General features: G+C 43.5%; 1 protein-coding gene across 5 annotated transcripts in view; it reads left to right on the top strand.

The window, feature by feature from the left end:
* The window catches only part of GNE (glucosamine (UDP-N-acetyl)-2-epimerase/N-acetylmannosamine kinase), a 60833-nt gene that overhangs the window by 23353 nt on the left and 15262 nt on the right, over window positions 1-22218 (top strand). For 2 of the 5 annotated variants that reach the window (XM_030919154.1, XM_030919155.1), the window contains 8 exons: window positions 846-1058; window positions 5636-5723; window positions 7233-7443; window positions 11184-11313; window positions 11687-11908; window positions 14694-14876; window positions 16418-16534; window positions 17122-17775. In XM_030919154.1, coding sequence (XP_030775014.1) covers window positions 846-1058; window positions 5636-5723; window positions 7233-7443; window positions 11184-11313; window positions 11687-11908; window positions 14694-14876; window positions 16418-16534; window positions 17122-17357 — 1400 coding nt within the window. In that variant the 3' untranslated portion in view covers window positions 17358-17775. Of the gene's footprint in view, window positions 1-845; window positions 1059-5635; window positions 5724-7232; window positions 7444-11183; window positions 11314-11686; window positions 11909-14693; window positions 14877-16417; window positions 16535-17121; window positions 17849-22218 lie in introns of those variants that run through there. The other 3 variants (XM_010369939.2, XM_010369940.2, XM_030919156.1) reach the window with 3 other exon arrangements.

A 22218-nucleotide genomic window follows, 5' to 3' on the forward strand; every position in this document is an offset into this window, starting at 1 on the left:
AACCTGTACAATAATTACAGATGACACGCTGGCAAGACTGTATACAGAGAGAAGTGGCCAGGCCTTCTCCAGAGTTAGACCCTGAGTCCATTTACCTACCTTGCCACACAGTGAAAGTCAAAAAGATTGAGAACCATGCATGCACAGCTTTGGTTAAATGAGTGGCACCTGCCCACTGGTGAGCATGATGTGGTCAGACTTCTGCCTTCTAACCAATCAGGTTAGCAGTTTTCCTCCCTAGGTATGGGGTAGTTAGGAGAGGGTCAGTTGAGAGGCAAGTAGAGGGACATTAAATATTGCTTTCCCTTCATATATCTTTAAGTTTCTATTAAGTCCTGCAGTTAAAATATAAGCCACAGTGTCAGAATCTATTTGTATTTTCTTGGAGTGTAGTCCACATAAACGGGAGTGCTATCCCACTGAGTTCTTGTTAGTGTAAAGGTGAGTGTAGCTGGGAAGAGGCTCTCAGATCAGCGTGGTGTGGGGAGCCTGAGAGGGTTCCGTTTGGGAACTTTGAGGTTAAGAGATACAGGCTGTTGGCCTGTCTTTAGCCTCTTAATTGTTGTTTAAGGTAAAAGTTTTTACTAGGGCATTGATAAAAGTTATTTGCTTTGCCTGTTCTGTTTGAAAAGTCCCAACTGCTGCTTTCTGAGTTCCTAGATGAGTGAAGCAGAGGACATTTTAGATACCCATCATTCATGAAAAAGTCAGTAGTTAAAATTACTATTTCCCTAATAACTGATGTGAAGTTTTTGTAGGGAGATTTCTTTATGTGGGCTACACTTGCCAATGAAAATAGTTTATCTCACAAACCACTTACCAATTGGTTCTTTTCATTTTCATAGGGAGCAAAGAGATGGTTCGAGTGATGCGGAAGAAGGGCATTGAGCATCATCCCAATTTTCGTGCAGTTAAACACGTCCCATTTGACCAGTTTATACAGTTGGTTGCCCATGCTGGTTGTATGATTGGGAATAGCAGCTGTGGGGTTCGAGAAGTTGGAGCTTTTGGGACACCTGTGATCAACCTGGGAACACGTCAGATTGGAAGAGAAACAGGTATTTACCTTTGCTCATACTTCAACTGACTAGGCTTTATATACACGTGAGTTATTATAAGGTATGCATAGATCAGTGCTGAGCATATATTTTGTGACCGAGTGAATGAGGTTAATAACCAGTTGAAGCCTAAAATCTATAGTCAATAAATAGCACACAGTGATTACCAAATATTTTAGATTTTAGATCTCTACTTACATTTTTTTTTTTTTTTTTTTTGAGATGGAGTCTGGCTCTGTCACCCAGGCTGGAGTGCAGTGGCGCGATCTCAGCTCACTGCAAGCTCCGCCTCCCAGGTTGACAATATTCTCCTGCCTCAGCCTCCCGAGTAGCTGGGACTACAGGCACCCGCCACCATGCCCAGCTAATGTTTTTTGTATTTTTAGTAGAGATGGGGTTTCACCATGTTAGCCAGAATGGTCTTGATCTCCTGACCTCATGATCCACCCACCTCGGCCTCCCAAAGTGTTGGGATTACAGACGTGAGCCACTGCACCCGGCCCATTCTACTTACATTTTATTGTCTTTGTAATATCAATTAGCATTAAGTGGTTCTTAATTATGATCTTTCATGGCTGTGTTTAAGAGAGAATATGGTTGAATGTTTCATGAATATATGAATGCTAGGCTTTTATTTTCTGGGCCTAATACAGAATCCCTTCAGTCAGTACTTTATAGTATGGTAGTTCTAAGTAAAGTGCCCCTTAAGTATAAGTAGGATTATTATTAATGAATTTGCTAACTGAGCTAGGTCCTGTTATTAACATTAGTTCAAGTTCTAATCCTGTTTACACGCAGTGGTATTTAACAGAAAAGTGTGTATCATTAAAGGAAAAAGAACTGGACTAGAACCAAGGAGATTAGTTCTAGCTCTGCTCTCTCTCCAATTCTTCACAATTGCCACCTTTCTGTTACATTTAGATCTTCCCTTCTCATTCCCAGCATATTACTTTACTCCCCACTTCATAGAGAAAATGGAAGCCATGAGATGGAAATTCTTTCAAATTCCTCAATTCATTCACTTAGAAAATGTTTAGTAAGCACCTACAATGTACTAGGCACTGGGATTTGGCAATAAACTAGACCAAGAAGGGCTGAGCTCTCATGCAACTCACATTCTAGTGGGAGAGGAGACAGATGATAGACAAACACAAAAGAAATAAGAAAAATGTCAGCAATTCTATATGCTGTGCCTGCTGTAACACAAGGTATATGATGGACTCCATTAGACTGGTTAAAGGAGGGCCTCTTTAAGGAGGTGACACCTAAGCTGAAATCTGAATGACAAGGAGTCAGCTATGTGAGGATCAGGGAGAGGCAGTGGGAACAGCCAGTGTGAGGGCCGGGAGGTGAACTTGGTGTATTTGAGAAATGGAAGCGCCAGTGTGGCTATAGAGTAGTGAGCAAGAGGCAGAGTGATACAGATTATGTTAGAGAAGGAAGCAGATGCATGTAAGCCAGGGTAAATCATTTGGAACTTTTTCTAAGTGTGATGGGAGGGAATGACATGACATGACTTGCATTTTGGAAAGATTACTCTGGTTGCTAATATGGAGAATGGAATGTCGAGGGGGGGCAAGAATAAAAGCAGGGAGACCAGTAAGGGGGCTGATTCAGTTGCTCAGATGAGAGATGATAGTGGCTTTGATGAAATATTAGAGATGGAAAAAAGTTAGATATGGGTTTTGTTATAGTACTTGCCAATGCTTGGATGTGGAGGTGAAAGGAATCAACAAGGAAGCCTAGATTTCTGATTGGGCAGTGATACACTGGGAATGAGAAGGGAAGAAGATCTAAATGTAACAGAAAGGTGGCAATTACGAAGAACTGGAGAAAGAGCAGAGCTAGAACTAATCTCCTTGGTTCTAGTTCAGTTCTTTTTCCTTTAATGATACACCCTTTTCCATTACAGCCTAGATTTCTGATTGGGCAGTGATATGGGGACACTGAGGGAGGAACAGATTTGGGGAGGGATTGAATTAAGAGTTTTCTTATAGCTATGTGAAGTTTAAGATGCCTATTAGATATCAAAGCAGACATGGCTAGTAAACAGCTAGATAGTTCCAGGAAGAGTTAGAGTTGAAGATAGAAATTTGAGAGTCATTGGTATAGAGATGATGTATATAATTGGTTGTCAGTTTGGCTGCTGTAACAGAGACTCTAAATAATAGTGGCTGAAATAAGTTAGATGTTCTTTCTTTCTCAGTGGATGGCAGCTCCATAATCATCAGACTTAGCCTCCATCTATTTTCTTAGTGGTTGTTCTAGCTATTGCTTGCAAGTCTCTGTTTTAGCCTTTGGAAGAAGGAAAAGAGAAGATGCCTTTCCCTTTAAAGGCAAGACCTGAAAGTTGCAAATCTTTCTTCTCATATCTATCAGAACTTAGTCACATGGCCACATCTGGCTGCAAGGCAAGCTGAAGAATATAGTTTTTTTTTTTTTGTCTGAGATCATATTGTTCTGTTGCTCAGACTGGAGTACAGTGGTACAGTCATAGCTCATCGTAACCTTGAATTCCTGGGCTCAAGTTATCCTCTCACTTTAGCCTCCCCAGCCATGCCTGGCTAATGTTTTTACAAAATGTTTTGTAGAGACAGGGTCTTGCTTTGTTGCCCAGGCTTGTCTCAAACTCCCAGTCTCAAGTGATCCTTCCTACCTTGGCCTCACAAAGTCCTGGAATTATGGATGTGAGCCATTGTGCCCAGTCTGTTTTTTTTTTTTCTTTCTTTCTTTCTTTTTTTTAGGCTAGTCAAGTGAAGCAGTGCCGGGGGAGAAGGAACTGGTTGTGATCAATTAGTTGTAAACACCACTGTACTTGGACCAGCCAGAATATAATCTTTGGCTGGGGATCAGCTGCCCGGCTAAAAATTCTGTTTCTAGTATGAAGAAAAGATATTGAGGATAATGGCACCAGCCATAGACAGTATTTAAAACCCAGGCCAGGTGCGGTGGCTCAACACCTATAATCCCAGTGCTTTGGGAGGCCGAGGTGGGAGGATTGCTTGAGGCTGGGAGTTCGACCCTAGCTTGGGTAAAGATAGTGATATTTTATCTCTACAAAAAAATTTAAAAATTAGGCGGACCTGGTATCATGCGCCTGTGGTCCGAGCTACTCAGGAGGCTGAGTTGGGAGGATCACTTGAGCCCAGGAGTTTGAAGTTACAGTGAGCTATGATCGTGCTACTGCACTCCAGCCTGGGTGACAGAGCAAGACTCCATCTCAAAAAAAAAAAAAAAAAAAAAAAAGAAGGGCAGAGAATGGAGCCCAGGACCAACTTCTGGAGCCCTTCAATCTTTAGAGTTCTGGTGAAGAGGTAAGGGCCAGCAAGGAAGACTAAAGAGGAACACCAGTGAGGCTGCAGGGAAACCAGAAGAGTGTGCTATCTATAAAGCCTGTAAAATAAAATGTTTTAAGGAAGGGGTGGTGGATACTGCTGAGTTCATTTAAGATGTGAAAGGAGGGCCATGTGCGGTGGCTCATGCCTGTAATCCTAGCACTTTGGGAGGCCAAGGCAGGTGGATCACTTGAGGTCAGGAGTTCAAGCCGGCCTGGCTAACATGGTGAAACACTGTCTCTAAAAATGCAAAAATTAGCCAAGCGTGGTGGTACATGCCTGCAATCCCAGCTACTCAGGAGGCTGAGACAGGAGAATCACTTGAACCCGGGAGGTAGAGGTTGCAGTGAGCTGAGATTGTGCCACTGCACTTCAGCCTGGGCAACAGAGCAAGACTCTGTCTCAAAAAAACAAACAAAAAAAAAGTGAAAGGATAATTGAATCATATGCCAACATGGTCTCTGTACTTTTTGCCACTACACTTAAATAAACTTATATAAATGTACATGCCCATCCATCCTTTCCTTCTTACCTTCTTTACAGCAGGGTGTGGGCATGGGTGTGGGTGTGGGTGTCTCTCCTGCCTATCCACTGCCCATCCTTCTGTGTTTTCAGTCCCTACTACTGCCTTCTCAGGGACCTATCCATGAGTCATCTTTTCTCATCTTTCTTTATTTAACCTCCTCATCATTTAAACATGCCTAAGCCTCTCGCATCTCGCAACAAACAACACGAAACAACTTCTTTCTTGACCCCACACCTCTCTCCAGCTGTTACTCCTTCACTCTTCTCTTCTTAGCCAAACCCATTGAACAGCATGGCCATTTTCACTAGATTTACTCCCTCATGTTGGTCAGGAAATGTCTGGAGGGAAAGTGACTGCCTGACCAGCTGAGTGAACCGCTGGCTGAGTAGATGGAAGGCAGGGCAGGTTGAAAGAGAGTGGATCTCATAGATGACTAGGCAAATGGTAAGTGGATGCCAGGTTAGTCCACCTTATTTATTTTAATAAACAAAAACTTGATTTGTTCTTTTTGGGAATGAAGGACCCTAGTGCCCTTGATGTACTGAAATCTTGCCAAGAGTACTTTAAAAGGTATAAAGTAGAAAAGTTGATTTTTCCCTAACAAAAGAAGACTCAGACAGCTGGATTTCAGGTCTAATTATGAGCATAGTACACTGATAATTTCTTTATTATTTGAATATTCCCACTTCCAAATCCTTGTAATGGATTTTACCTAGGGGAGAATGTTCTTCATGTCCGGGATGCTGACACCCAAGACAAAATATTGCAAGCACTGCACCTTCAGTTTGGTAAACAGTACCCTTGGTGAGTATAAAACATTTTTTGTTGAGTGATTAAAAGGGGAGCTACCTTCAGTACCATTTTAGAGCTACAATCACTGTTATCACTGTTCAATCATCCTAACAGAGCTTTCCTTCTTATGCCTACAGGCCCCTAGTTGCTGGGGGGACACAGATTGCTAATATCATACCCGTTATTACTGTACCAAAGGTTCCAATGTAGAATATATATTTTCTTTCTCTTTTTTTTTTTTTTTTTGAGATGGAGTCTTGCTCTGTTGCCCAGGCTAGAGTGCAGTGGTGCAATCTCAACTCACTGTAACCTCTGTCTCCTGGGTTCAAGCAATCCTCCTGTCTCAGCCTCTTGAGTAGCTGGCATTACAGGCGCGCACCACCACACCCGGCTAATTTTTGTATTTTCAGTAGAGACGGGGTTTCACCATGTTGGCCAGGCTGGTCTCAAACTCCTGACCTCAGGTGATCTGCCTGCCTCGGCCTCCCAAAGTGCTGGGATTACAGGCGTGAGCCACTGCGCCCAGCCTTATTTGTTTCTCTTAATTAATACAACACTTTTGCTACACTTATTTAACCTTATTTGACTTTCTGTAAGTATTAGAAAATAATGTAACTGATTTTTTTAAAAAGTCTAGTTCAGCTTTTTAATTAATTTTGACCACCCTCCTTTCTGTTTCAAATCGATGGGATTTCCCTGTATTTGAATGTTTCTTTCTGAAAATAATTTTGTTTTCTCAGAAATATAAAGGTAAAAACTAAAAAGGCAAAAAAAGACAGGCACTTAGTTACAATGTTGCTGAAGAGATCTAGATATTATATAAAAAAATTTTAGTCCTGTATAATTATGATTTACAGTTTTTAAATTGACAGATAAAATTGTATATATTTATTGTGTACAACATGATGTTCTGAAGTATGTATATATTGTGGAGATGTTATTTTCTTTTTTGTTGTTTTTTTTTTTTTTTTTTTTAGACAGAGTCTCGCTCTGTCACCCAGGCTGGAGTACAGTGGCGCAATCTCGACTCACTGCAACCTCTGCCTTCCAGGTTCAAGCAGTTCTCCTGCCTCAACCTACTGAGTAGCTGGGATTACAGGCACCCACCACACCTGGCTAATTTTTGTGCTTTTAGTGGAGATGGGGTTTCACCGTATTGGCCAGGCTGATCTTGAACTCCTGACCTCAGGTGATCCGCCTGCCTCGACCTCCCAAAGTGTAGGGATTACAGGCGTGAGCCACGGCACCCAGCCTATTTATTTCTTTAAAATGATTTTTTAAAGTATTTTTTTGTAGAGACAGAATTGCCATCTCTATGTTGGCAGGCTGGTCTCAAACTCTTGGGCTCAAGCAATCTTCCTGCCTCAGCCTCCCAAAGTGCTGGGATTGTATGTGTGAGCCACTGTGCATGGCAGGAAGATGTCATTTTAGGAAGAAGCATGAATTATTTTTACCTGAAGTCTCAGATTCCACTATGTATGGCAGAAGCATTTAATTTAATTGACTTTTTGTATATTGCAGTTCAAAGATATATGGGGATGGAAATGCTGTTCCAAGGATTTTGAAGTTTCTCAAATCTATCGATCTTCAAGAGCCACTGCAAAAGAAATTCTGCTTTCCTCCTGTGAAGGAGAATATCTCTCAAGATATTGACCATATTCTTGAAACTCTAAGTGCCTTGGCCGTTGATCTCGGCGGGACAAACCTCCGAGTTGCAATAGTCAGCATGAAGGTAAAATTACTCCTAAACTCCTAACTTTATATCCCATATAAGCGATTGATTTTTTTTTTAAGTATATATAGTTGGAAGGTAAGACTAGAAACATACACAAGAACTTGCAATCATTTGCTCATAGTATTGACTTGTGGATCCTTTACGATGTTTGTCTCACTATTTTACTGATCATTAACATTTCAAAGAAATAACTTCTTTGGGAATCGAAGACAGTAGACTTGACAGTAGGAAGACCCCTTTAGGCATCAGATCAGGCTTTTGCCACCCAGAAGATCTGAAATTCTATACTTGGTAACAGCTTGGAGTGTGGAGTATGCTGATCACGATCACTGCCCAGGTGAGGGGTATCAGCAAATGGTGAAGGGAGCTGCCTCTTCTCTAGATGTCATCAGTTGTGTGGATTTTCCATTTTGCATTTTTACAGTTCTGCTCTTTATTGAATACAGCATACCTTCAATCTATCAACCAAACCATCACTCAGTGTTGATAGGTGAGAGAACATTCATAAAAATAACAAACTGATCATGTTAAAGTGATCTCTAATGACTTAGAATAAACCTACCAGAAAACTCTTTGTTTGAAATAGTGTAAGTGTATAAAGCATCCAGAGACGAAGAGATATAGCAAAGATTTTAAATGTAAAGTTGTAGGAAATTTATTAATACCATTAGGTCAAATAAGGAAAGCAAAACAAAACATAATTTTCTCAAGAAAAGCCAAGAGGCCTCCCTCATAAATACTCTTTTAAAAACTAATAGAAGGCTGGATGCAGTGGCTCGCACCTGTAATCCTAGCACTTTGGGAAGTCCAGGCAGGCGGATCACTTAAGGTCAGGAGTTCGAGACCAGCCTGGACAACATGGTGAAACCCCGTTTCTACTAAAAATAAAAGTTAAAAAAAAAAATTAGCCAGGCATGGTGGCAGCCACCTGTAATCCCAGCTACTTGGGAGGCTGAGGCAGGAGAATCGCTTGAACCCAGGAGGCGGAGATTGCAGTGAGCCAAGATCGCACCACTGCACTCCAGCCTGGGCAACAAAGTGAGACTGCATCTCAAAAAACAAAAACAAAAACTAATAGAAGAAGTTTCTTAACAGAAAGATGATTTATTCCATATGAAAGGCCAACATCTTTTTCAATGGTAAAATTCTAGAGGCATTCCTGTTGAAATCAAGAAGAAAAGAAAGATGTTTTCTGCAGCATTATCAAACATAATTGTGGAAGTTATGAAGAGAATAAAGGAAGGAATAGCAAAAATGGAGATTATTGACAGGGTAAAACAAAAAACATTATTAACAGACAAAAAAATGCTTGGCTCCCACCCCAGACTGGTTAAATTAGAGTCTCTGGGGATGAAGGCCAGGCGTCACTCTTCATTAAAAGCGGTCCAGGTGATTCTGATGCACAGTGAAGATTTAGAAGCACTACTCTAGATTTTTTATTCTCTTAATTAAAAAAAAAAATTTTTTTTTAGAGACAAGGTCTTCCTATGTTTCCCAGACTGAACTGAAGGTCCTGGGCTTAAATGATCCTCTGCCTCAGCCTCCCAAGTATAATAGCTAGGACTACAGGCACATGCCGGTGCACATTAACTGTGCCCGGCTCTAGATGTATTTTTATTTTTTGAGACAGAGTCTTGCTCTGTCACCCAGGTTGGAGTGCAGTGGTGCAATCTCGGCTCACTGCAACCTCTGCCTCCCAGGCTGAAGCGATGTTCATGCTTCAGCCTCCTGAGTAGATGGGACTACAGGCTTATGCCAGCATGCCTGTTTTTTGTAGATACAGTGGTTCACCATGTTGCTCAGGCTGCTCTTGAATTCCTGGGCTCAGGAATCCGCCAGCCTTGACCTCCCAAAGTGCTGGGATTACAGGTATGAGCGACCGTGCCTGGCCTACATTTATTTTTAATGACAATCCTAGTGACAGCTCTAACCCTGTATTTGATATATTAAAATCCACTAATAACAAAATAATATAAATGGAAAGAGAGATCTTATTCAGAACAACAACAAAAACTCCTAAGAATAACTGAAGCCAGAAACGATGTGATCTATATAAAGAAAATTCTAAAACTTTACTGTAAGACATAAAGCCTTGAAAAAAATGCCCTGGATGGAAGTGCTGATTATTTATAAGATGGCAGTGTTTTCCAAATTGGATTTATAAGATCAACATAATTCTAGTAAAACATTTCAATAGTATTTTTTTTTACATTTAGTAAAATTATTGTAAATCACAGTGGAATTTCTCGAAGTTTATCATTAAAAGTACAAAAGTCAGTTGTGCAAAGAAAATATATAAAGACAAGTAATCAGGAGGGACTATCACTGTTTGGTATTCAAACATATCAAAAAGCACAGTAATTTATTTTATTTTTTTGAGACAGGGTTTCACTCTGTCGCCCAGACTGGAATGCAGTGGCGCAATCTTGGCTCACTGCAACCTCCGCTTTCTGGGTTCAAGTGATTCTCCAGCCTCAGCTTCCCAAGTAACTGGGACTACAGGTGTGAGCCACCATGCCTGGCTAATTTTTGTATTTTTTATAGAGATGGGGTTTCCTCTTACTGCCCAGGCTGGTCTTGAACTCCTGAGGTCTAAGTGATCTACCTGCCACGGCCTCTCAATGTGCTGGGATTACAGCCGTGAGCCACCACACCTGGCCATACAGTAATTTAAACAATGTGGTATTTCTGCCAACCAGGATGGAAATTTACCCTAAGGAAACAGAGTATCCAGACCATCACTGAATTCAATTACAGGAGATGATTAAAGCTCAGCTACTTAGTTGCCTCAGTACTTTTTTTTTTTTTTTGAGAAAGGGTCTCACTCTGTTGCCCAGGCTGGAGTGCAGTGGCATGATCTCAGCTCACTGCAGCCTCAACTTCCCAGGCTCAAGAAATCCTCCCAGCTCAGCCTCCCAAGTAGTTGGGACTATAGGCATATGCCAACATGCCTGGCTAATTTTTTTGTAGAGACGAGGTCTCACAGTATCTCCCAGACTGGTTTTAAACTCCTGGGCTCAAGCAATTCTCCCGCCTTGGCCTCTCAAAGTGCCGGGATTACAGGCATGAGCCACTGTGCCCAGTCACCTCAGTAAGCAAGAAAATTCTGTCAACCTGAAAGAGTAAAATATGGTCTTTTAATGAACTAGGCTCAAATTAGCCAACATTGAACTTAAGCTTAAGAGAGGGGCCCAGCTGGGGGCAGTGGCTCATGCCTGTAATCCCAGCACTTTGGGAGGCCAAGGCGGTAGGACTGCTTGAGGTCGCGAGTTTGAGACCAGCCTGGGCAACATGGTGAAACCCCATCTCTATTAAAAATACAAAAATTAGCCGGGCGTGGTGGCAGGCGCCTGTAATCCCAGCTACTTGAGAAGCTGAGGAAGGAGAATCACCTGAACCTGGCAGGCGGAGGTTGCAGTGAGCTGAGATCGCGCCATTGCACACCAGCCTGGGCAACAGAGCGAGAAGCCATCTCAAAAAAAGAAAAAAGAGGGGCCCATCTTGCTGGCTGTGGAGTCTTCATTGCTTCAACAGCCCCATATTAGGACAGATTACAGGAACTACTTGAGCTTATCCCAGGGCTGGCCCAGGCCAGGCAGTGGCTCCGTCCCCAAGCAGTCATCTAAGACTGCGGGGTCATCCTATAGCAGTATCTGATTTATCATGAAAAAGATCACAACACTCACAATATGCTGCTTAGCTAAGACCAGTGAGACAGAACTTGTTTTCTCTTTTAGGGTGAAATAGTTAAGAAGTATACTCAGTTCAATCCTAAAACCTATGAAGAGAGGATTAATTTAATCCTACAGATGTGTGTGGAAGCTGCAGCAGAAGCTGTAAAACTGAACTGCAGAATTTTGGGAGTAGGTAAGATTGTAATTATAAATCCAAGAAATGCTCATTTTAATGTACAAAATTTACTAAGTTGTGATGCATGCCTGAGCATCAAGTCAGTGTCTGCCCTGTGCACAGATGGCTCTAGGTGCTGTCTGTGGGCCCCAAGCATGGGGACTTCCTGGAACACCAACAAGCATTAGGAGAGAAGCACTGATGGTTCTAGAAATCTTCAAGGCGCTATGGCTTTAATTCACAACTGTCTAATATTTCCTTGCAGTCCTTGGTAATGTTTGTCTTAGGAGATCTGGGGTGAATGAATCCGTGTTCTAAGCCAAGAAAGTCAGCACACTTTCCTGAGATTGCTCATCAGCATTATTTTCCTTGTGTTCGTGGTGGAGCGCAGGCATTTCCACAGGTGGCCGTGTAAATCCTCGGGAAGGAATTGTGCTGCATTCTACCAAACTGATCCAAGAGTGGAACTCTGTGGACCTTAGGACCCCCCTTTCTGACACTTTGCATCTCCCCGTGTGGGTAGACAATGATGGCAACTGTGCTGCCCTGGCAGAAAGGAAATTTGGCCAAGGAAAGGGACTGGAAAACTTTGTTACACTTATCACAGGCACAGGTAAGAGGGGGTAGCGGGAGGTTGGTTCAGGAGCTAGAATGTATATTGGAGCATGTCTTCAACATGGTCAGGTGGTTACAACTCTGCCTTAGCCTTCACTTCCTGCTTGACTAGAGCCTGAAGGTGAGCCACATGTGGCCTTCTCATGTCTTTTCTGAGCATGTGCCCAGCCTTAGACATGCATGTGACCTTCTAAATTCCAGGAACTTGTCAGAGCTATTCAAAGCTCTTATTTCCCACAGCTTCTCATTTCCCAGCTTTTCCTCCCAGTCTTTTTGGTTAGTGTGTTGGATGCCCCAGCTGTTATCCTTTGCCCTAGGCAGCAGAGACTACTATTATATATTTTACCTTGAAATGTTTTTGATAAACACCCTTCATGTAACCCCCTCAGCACTGGGTAGTTCCTAGTTAGTTGAGATGAAAGCAGGCCCTTTGAGGTGGTCCTCCAGGGAGCTGACAGGCAGGTCAAAACAAACAACCACAATTTTTTGAGAATAAGTTTGTCCTGCCCCATCAGGTACTGGTATCCAGTACTGTATCTGTACACCAGTACTGGGAGTGTGGACTGTTGTTCAAGGTCACCACCAAGCTGGAGAGCGGGTGATGGGACCAGGGTAGGTTAAAACACCAGAAAGTTCTCTTAGCAAGATTCAGCTGGTTTTGTTTTGTTTTTAGACAGGGTCGCACCATGTTGCCCAGGCTGGTCTTAAACTGCTGGGCTCAAGGGATACTCCTGCCTTGGCCTCCCAAAGTGCTGGGATTACAGGCATGACTCCCAAAGTGCTGGGATTACATGCACCTGGCCCTGGTTTTTGTTTTTTAAATTAAGCATTCTTCTGTTTGTTGCAAACTGGTTAGTTTCCAGAGTTCCAAAAAGGTTGATTCTGACACTTTTACCAGTTTTTTCCTGGCTTTAGTGGCAGAATGGACTTTTGGAGTTTCCTGCTCTGTCATTTTTTTATGACATCCCAATTTGTTACTTTTTTTTTTTTTTTGAGACGGAGTCTCTCTCTGCCGCCCAGGTTGGAGTGCAGTGGCCGGATCTCAGCTCACTGCAAGCTCCGCCTCCCGGGTTCACGCCATTCTCCTGCCTCAGCCTCCTGAGTAGCTGGGACTACAGGTGCCCGCCACCTCGCCCGGCTAGTTTTTTGTGTTTTTTAGCAGAGACAGGGTTTCACCGTGTTAGCCAGGATGGTCTCGATCTCCTGACCTCGTGATCCGCCAGTCTCAGCCTCCCAAAGTGCTGAGATTACAGACTTGAGCCACCGCACCCGGCCTACTTTTTTTTTTTAATTGTATATATTTTAAGTGTATAACTTGATTTTTAAATGAGGAAACAGACTCGGCTAGTAAGTTGTTGAGCCAGTTTTTGATACAGATATGTCTAACTTCAGAACCTATATGTGCTTAAATTCTACATTACACCACTTCCCCTTTAAGCTCATGTACTTATTTATTTATTTATTTATTTATTTATTTATTTATTTATTTAGAGAGAGAGAGAGAGAGAGAGTCTCGCTCTGTCACCCAGGCTGGAGTGCAGTGGCGCAATCTCGGCTCACTGCCTCCCAGATTCAAGCGATTCCCGTCTCATCCTCCCGAGTAGCTGAGATTACAGGCATGTGCCACCACACCCGGCTAATTTCTGTATTTTTAGTAGAGACAAGGTTTCACCATGTTGGTCAGGCTGGTCTTGAACTCCTGACCTCAGGTGATCCACCTGCCTCAGCCTCCCAAAATGCTGGGATTACAGGGGTGAGCCACCACACCCGGCCTAAGCTCATGTACTTTAGCTCATGTTCATCCTCTTTTAGTTCCAGACACAGTTTTAGCAAACTTGGATACCACTTCCTGGCTCAGAGCAGTGACTAAGCTGTAAATCAGAGGACTAGGGGGTTGAGGAATAAGTGCCCAAGATGTGACAGATGGCAAGACAACCCTTAAAAGCAGAGCCTTCTCAGGCACAATACCTTTTACTCCTTTGTAACTGCTAAACACCATAACAAAAGACAGTCACTGATATTTGTAATTATTGAATCACAGATTTTTAGACATAGCAGCATCAAAAGAGGCAAAATCATATTTCCTATTTTCTGCTTCAGGAAGCAGGTAGTGTGTGATACAGTTTAGAAAGACTTATCTTGGGTTTTCCTGAGCAGAGCCTGAGACAAGGATTTAGGTTCAGGTATGGTTTTTTGGAGGTGACCCCAAGAAGCAGGAGGGAGAGTGGGAAGAATGAAACAGAGCAGGAAGAAAGCCTTTAAGGATATATTAACATTATTGAAGTTGACTTGGGGGCAAAGGGGGCTGAACTCCACCGGCACCTCCTAAGAAGCCTGCAGAACAGCATCCAGAATTGTCCTGTGGATCTGCTGGCTCCTGCCTTGCCTCGGTTGCAGGTTGCCCCTGGGTGCTGTGCCTGCATGGCTGAGTAGGCTCTTGCTTCAGTGCTGGAGAAAGCCTTGGTGCAGAAAGATGGGCAGTGTGTGCTGGACCAGGGGGTCTACTACCCACAAGGTGGGCATGCACTTGTGCTGCACTGTCCCCACAGCTGTGTTTGAAATCAGTGACCCAAGCAGATGGGTCACAGGGCATCTCGATCTGCTAAAAACATTTCCATCCAAAATGCTACCAAAGAATGCTTTATGATTAGTGGGCTTCATCTGTCTAGAGAAATATATATAGACCCTCACATGCCAAAGCTCTGCTAAATAGATGAGGCGTTGTGATATCAGTTTTCTGTTTCAGGTAAAGCACCCTCAGTGATTTCTGTCCCTCACTGTAGGAATCGGTGGTGGAATTATCCATCAGCATGAATTGATTCACGGAAGCTCCTTCTGTGCTGCAGAACTGGGCCACCTTGTTGTGTCTCTGGATGGGCCTGATTGTTCCTGTGGAAGCCATGGGTGCATTGAAGCATACGCCTCTGGAATGGCCTTGCAGAGGGAGGCAAAAAAACTCCATGATGGTTGGTGTCCCTCTCTTAAGGAATTAAGTAACCAAATAGTAGACAAGTACTTCAAAGTGGAAATTCCAAAGAGAGCTGAACACTGAAGCCAGAAGTTTCCCCCCTTTCACTTCTTAGAGAAAAAGCAGGGCTCCCTTGCACTAAAACAGCACAACCTCCTTGGTCCTGACCCATACTGCCACTCTTCCTCCCCAGGAGTGGTGGTGCACAGAGGTCTAGAGTTCCAAGATAGCAGGGAAGATTTCCTTCAGTTTTGTTTTCTCAGCCAGTAGCACAGGGTGGGTACTTAATACACATTTTAATGAAGAAATAAATGGACAAAACATGTTATGTATATACCACACATACATGCACCGTATGTGTAGTATATCTGTGCTTCATACATAAAGAGAGTATAGATTTTTGGCCCCCAAAACCAATTTGTGAGCATATGCTGAAGGAAAGGAAATGGGGAACGGAGGCCGAGAGTGCAGGAGAGAAGTGTATGGAGCCCTACACAGTAGGGTTCTGAAGAGGTGGGAAGAGATGAGCTGCAAAACCAGGCACAGGGCCCACAAGAGGGCATGGCGAGCCGAGATGATGGGTGTATGGGATGGGAAGCAAAAAGGTAGGGGATCATTACCTGGTGGTGCCCCTATGAGAGAGGTAAGAAGTTTGCTCGTCTGTTGGCAGTGGGGGTAGAAGGACTGGGAAGGCGGTGAAGGTATAGAAGAGAGCAGTCAGGGAGAATGTGTGAGAGCTGTGAGGGCTCAGGGGAGACAGGAGACCACCAGTTGATGTCTAGGTAGCAGTTTGCACAGCTGGGGACTTTTTTACTTCAGGGTCCAGATATTCTAGCAGATGAGGAGGAGGCAGATTGATCTGAGTTGGTGACAGGCAGAAGACAAGGACTACAGATAACCACAGAAATTCCTGCTGCTTACTGAGCATTTACTCTGGCCAGCACTTAACTAAGTACTTTATGTTCATGATCTCATTTCATTCCTCAGATAACCTTGCCAGGGTAGGCACTATTGCCCTCATCTTCTAGGAAGGAGGAATGTGTAGAGGTGAGGTGACAGGCATGGGGTCATGCAGCTGGGAGTGGCAGAGCTGGCACTGACCCCAGGCCTGTGTCTGTTCCTTAGCTGCTGTGCCTTGCTGCCATAGAATGTGTGGTGCTGGCAGATGGCACAGCATTGTGTCTGGGATGAGTAAGGAAGGAGTGAATGTGGGAGGAAGGTGATAATTTGGAGAAAAGAACACTTCAAAGACTGTCTGCTCCTGGAAGTGAGAAGTGAGGGAGCCAGAGGGGTAGGAGGCTGTCGTCAGACTTGAGGTTTTTCCAGGAAGATAGGTTCTGGGTTATGTACAACCAATTAGCAAGAGGGGAGCAAAAGCTTTAGGGGCAGTGTATAGAGATGTTTGTGAATGATAAGCTTTGCAGTTGTGAAAAGAAAACACCATCTTCCCATGTAGGGGCTTGCTTTCCACGGGCCCAATGGTGAGCTTGGCCTCCCCAAGGCTCATTAGTGACTGCTTTTCCTTCTCACTCTGCTCAGAGGACCTGCTCTTGGTGGAAGGGATGTCAGTGCCAAAAGATGAGGCCGTGGGTGCGCTCCATCTCATCCAAGCTGCGAAACTTGGCAATGCGAAGGCCCAGAGCATCCTAAGAACAGGTGAGCATGTGGTTGCAGGTGGCTGTGCTGCAGGGGGCAGCCTCAGACATCATATGGCCCAGCCCAGCCCCAGAAGAGACCCTGCTTCTCTTAGGGACAGGTGCTTTGCAGTGTCTGTTCAGAGGTTTCTTTCCTAATTACTCAGAGGTAAAAAGGGAATTGCATTCAAGGTATTTGGCAGCATTGCCTTTTTCAGCAGGTGTTTGGTTTGGTTTGACAACTATAAAAATGCTCCGTGTTCATTTTACAGGAAATTTAGAGAAATATAGGACAGTTGTGAGAAAAAATATCACTTAGAGTTTTCCCATTTGGAGATACCAACTATTAACATTTCCTTCAAGTCTTTCTATTCATTTTTTTGCCTAGTGGAGATCGTGTGGTACACCCTGCTTTTTCCACTTGAGGCTGTCACATGATCATTTTCTCATATTAAGAATCAACCGTGAACTGCTTTTAAAACACTGCCTCCCACTGCATGCCGTGGATGTTCTTTATCATTTCTGCTGCTGGCTCTTTTCTGCCTCCCTCTTTGGTATTTTGATTTTGGCTTCTCTCAGAAACTCATTTTAATTTTTATCTCCCTGTAGCTGGAACAGCTTTGGGTCTTGGGGTTGTGAACATCCTCCATACCATGAATCCCTCCCTTGTGATCCTCTCTGGAGTCCTGGCCAGTCACTATATCCACATTGTCAAAGACATCATTCGCCAGCAGGCCTTGTCCTCCGTGCAGGACGTGGACGTAGTGGTTTCGGATTTGGTTGACCCCGCCCTCCTGGGTGCTGCCAGCATGGTGCTGGACTACACAACACGCAGGATCTATTAGACCTCCAGGAACAGACATGGACCATCTCTCAAGAGCTCCTGAGTGGAATCAAGTTCTTGTCTTTAGGATGACCATTTCTTAACAATCAAATCTAGTATTGAACTGCAGGTGACTTTGGCAGAGAAATTTTTTTGCTTTTGGTCTCCTCTTCCAAAGTCACCTTTCCCAACTCCTGTTTTTGTAGATGCTGTTCTTTCTGATGTTTTCCTAGTAGGGGTCATTTTAGCTTCAAACCCTGTAAGTTCCAGTCACAATTTTCTGTGCCAAAGTAGCTACAATAATAGAGAGGAAGCCTTAGAACTCTGCTTACTAATGGATTAATACCACTGAAACCTGCAGGCCTTGCCTGGGATGTCACTTCATCCTGAAGTTTGCATTAATAATCCTTCCAGGCCGGGTGCGGTGGCTCCCGCCTGTAATCCCAGCACTTTGGGAGGCTGAGGTGGGTGGATCACGAGGTCAGGAGATTGAGACCATCCTGGCTAACATGGTGAAACCCCATCTCTACTAAAAATACAAAAAATTAGCCGGGCGTGATGGTGGGCCCCTATAGTCACAGCTACTCGGGAGGCTGAGGCAGGAGAATGGCATGAACCTGGGAGGCAGAGCTGGCAGTGAACTGAGACCACGCCACTGCACTCTAGCCTGGGTGACAGAGCAAGACTCTGTCTCAAAAAATAATATAATAATAAATAATAATAATAATCCTTCCAGCCGGGCACAGTGGCTCATGCCTGAACACTTTGGGAGGCTGAGACACGTGGATCACCTGAGGTTAGGAGTTCGAGACCAGCCTGGCCAACCTGGTGAAACCCCATCTCTACTAAAATACAAAAATTAGCCCCGTGGTGGCATGCACCTGTAGTCTCAGCTACTCGGGAGGCTGAGGCAGGAGAATTGCTTGAGCCCGTGAGGCCGAGCTTGCAGGGAGCCAAGATCATGCCACTGCACTCCAGCCTGGGTGACAGAGCGAGACTCCATCTCAAAAAAAAAAAATCCTTCCTCCTCTAACCCCAAACTAAGATCACAGAAGGTGATCCAGTCAAGGAACAGGGGGAAGTCTTACCAGGAAGGGCTTAAGTACGCTTTTTTTTAAACAGCTTTATTGGTTTTTTTTTTAAAGCCTATAATTTGATAAGCCTTGACATATGTATACCTGTGAAAGCATCACAATCAAGACACTGGACATATCAACCCCCACATCTCAGATATCCCCCCCAATCCTGGATACCATTTGTTGAAAGATGTTACTACTCTAGCTGAACTTACAAGAGACTTTAGACCAGGGATCTAAATTACAGTGGCCTTAGTGACCTTGTCCTTATCTTCTTAGGACAGCTGAGAAGCCACTGGGACTTAGAGCCTTTAAAAGGAGATTAACTGTCCCAAAACGATCTTTGCTACTGACCAGCAGACACTTCTTCCTTCAATAGCCTTTCCTACTGTGTTGAGTAACACCCTAGGGTGTCTATTAAAGCAGTGTTTGTATGAGTTTTACCTAGAGCCCAGAGCCGTGAATCAGGATTCTGGCTACATAATTCACGTTTTCATTGATGTCAAAATACAAAAGCCAAAGTTCTGGCTATGAACTGTAACTTGAAAGAAATACTAACTGCCACCACTTATTAAGTGCCTACTGTGTGCCAGGCTCTGAACTAGGTGCTTCATATACATTATCCCAAATTCTCTCAACATATGAGGCAGGTGTTTTAATTTTTATTGTATAGAACTTGGTGTGTTTGACACTTGGTGTGTTTAAGCTATGTGGCTAGAGAGAGGGTTTGATTCCAGGTCCCTCTGTGCTTTTTCTGCTGAGCCACAAACCTCTCATTTCAAAAACTTTCAAAATGCTAACATATTCTAATTCACTCTAGGCCACCAAAACCTTTAATACTAATATCTGATTTGTAAATGACTTAATGGATCCTTGACCCTATCACCTGAATTTAATCAAATATTCCTCTCTGCTGTGAAATTTTACCTGTATAGTATTTGGTCTAGTGACAGGTGTTTTATTTTTTCGAGACGGGGTCTCACTCTGTCACTCAGGCTGGAGTTCTGTGGTTCAATGTAACCTCCGCCCCCCGACTTCAAGTGATTGTCTTGCCTCAGCCTTCTGAGTAGCTGGGATTACAGGCACATGCACCACGCCTGGCTGATTTTTTTTTTTTTTTTTGATATTTTTAGTAGAGACAGGGTTTCACCACGTTGGCCAGGCTGGTCTTGAACTCCTGTCCTCAGGTGATCCGCCCACCTCTGCCTCCCAAAGTGCTGGGATTACAGGCGTGAGCCATCGCACCTGGCCCTAGTGACAAGTTTTTATGGGTACTTTTAGATATTTAAAAAATCATGTGCATATATTTTTCAGATTTTTATTTTGGGAAAATGAAGCTTTCTACAACATATTGTTTCAGTGTTCAAATAAACTGAAGGAATCAACATTACATTTGAACTATATCCTTCCTAAACTCTACCAGCCCTGCAGTAATCTCCAGGGCCTGGTTATTGTTCAGACATTCCATGGTGATTCCTGGGAAGGAAGCTTGGCTGCTCAGTTTCTGAGTCTGGGGTGAGATGATGTTCCATGAAGGGACATCTGTTCTTTGGTGTAATCTCTTACGGTGAAATCTGCTCTGTACATCAGACAATTGCATTGCTACCAAGTTTCATACAAAATACTTGAAAGGATGGTATTGAATCTAAAACCAAATATTAGTTTTTATTAAACTTATGGGAAGGCTAATATATTCCAACGTAAATTATTACATATGGTTAAGTAATTGCATGTTAATTTATTTTAATGTAAATATTTTTATGTTACTGTTCTGAGTCAAATTCTAAAGAAAAAATACATTTCCTTGTTGAAATCCTGTTGTATTCTGTTTTGTTTTTGTAACTCACTAGCCAAAAGCATTTTCCTTCCCAGAAGAGATTTAAAGTTGTTGCATTGCTTACATTTTGAAGGTTATATAACTTCCTTAAGGCCTCTAATATCACTGCTTTCTTAACCAAAAAAAGTCTATTAATAGAAAGCATGGCTGGGCATAGTGGCTCCAGCACTTTGGGAGGCTGAGGCAGAAAGATTGCTTGAGCCGTAGAGTTCAAGACCAGCCTGGGCAACATGCCAAAAGCCTACAAAATAATACAAAAAAATTAGCCAGGCGTGGTGGCGAGTGCTCTAGTTCCAGCTACTCAGGAGGCTGAGGTGGGAGGATCACCTGAGCCCGGGAGGTCGAGGCCTGCAGTAAGCCATGATCATGCCATTGCATTCTAGCCTGGGTGACAGAGTGAGACCCTGTCTCAAAAACAACAAAAACAAAGCATTGTTATATATAACATTGAAAATTTGGCATAAAAAAGCAAAGTAGCCCCAAGAAAGGAGTTTGAAACTAAGTATTGAGCACTCACTGAGTTCCTAGACCCACTGCCTCTTTTTATGAGGCCCCATGTGGGTCTCATACAGGCATTAGAAAAAATCCCAAATTACTACTGCTGTGTAACCACCTCAAAACTAAAGAGCTTAAAACAACAGTAATTGTTTCATGTTGCGGTTTCTGTGGGTCAGGATTTGGGAAAGGCTCAAACTTGACAGTTGTAGCTCAGAGTGTCCTGCACTTGTGGTTGTCAGCTGGAATAGCAGGCGGCTGGCTGGTGAGGCATCTCCCACTGTGTGTGGTTATAGGGTCTCTCAGGTGGCCCCTCTGTGTGGGCTAGTTTGGGCTTCCTCACCACATGGGTAGCTTCAGAGGCAGAATTTTTTATGAGGTGGCTCAGGGCCACCAGCTAGTTGTTCCAAACTGCCTTTTATGACCTAGCCTTGGAAGTCATCCCAGCATCACTTTTGTCACATTATTCAGTCACCTCTCCATCTACAGAATGTCACAGATTTTGTTGACATTTAAAATTGCCACCTCCTGCCTCAAGAAGCCAGCTGGTGTGGGAGGCAAGACTACCAAAAATAAGCTGCCCCAGGTAGATGGCCATGGAGTTCAGGGGAAGGGGGGTGGCCTTTGAATTAGTTCTGGGATTTTGAATTTGGAATGGCATTAGCAGGTTCCAGTAGGAACAAAAGTCTGCGAACAGTGATTGCTTGATTGTAATCAGATTTGACTAAAGGGGGAGGAATAAGCAGAGGCCAGAAATGTGGGCCAGGTCAAGGAAAGCCCAACTAAGAAGCTTGGAAAGGGGGAGGTAGCAGGAAAAGTAATGAAAGCTCCTTCCAGCCAAAAATAATTAACATTGAAGAGATAGTGGCCTTTCCTTCTTGGCAATGGCAACACCTAACCCCCATCCTGAGCATGGTATTACAGTTTACCTCAATCTCCAGTTTGGAAATACCAGGTAGTTATAAGAAGATTACTGAAATATGGCTTTAATAATTGCTTGGAACATCACCTAAAACGAGCCAGGTACTATGCCAGGTTCTGAAGGCAGATAATGAACTTACTGGTGTCTGAACGAAGCACAGGCTCCTGGAAACACCTGTATAGATCAGCAGGATGCTGCTCCAGCATTCTTTCACATCAACGTCAGCCCACCCCCAGTTTGGAATTAACTGGTGGGAGCTACAGCCGGGTCCAGTGCAGCTTTCTATGACCATGGACATGTTCTATAATCTGTGCTATCCAATTCAAATGCCACCTAACCACATATGGCTACTGAGCACAAAAATTGTCACTAGGACTAGAAATGTATTTTAAATTCATTTAAATAGCCACATGTGCCTGGTGAATACTGCATTGGACAGCACAGGTCTAGATGAAGGACTTTACAAGAGAAATATGAACCAAGTGCTTGGGATGGCACAGAACCCAACATGTGCTACGGGACTCAACAGTAATGGGGCTAGCCACACGTGAAT

Source organism: Rhinopithecus roxellana, chromosome 16 (assembly GCF_007565055.1).
Source record: "Rhinopithecus roxellana isolate Shanxi Qingling chromosome 16, ASM756505v1, whole genome shotgun sequence".
Lineage (NCBI taxonomy): Eukaryota > Metazoa > Chordata > Mammalia > Primates > Cercopithecidae > Rhinopithecus > Rhinopithecus roxellana.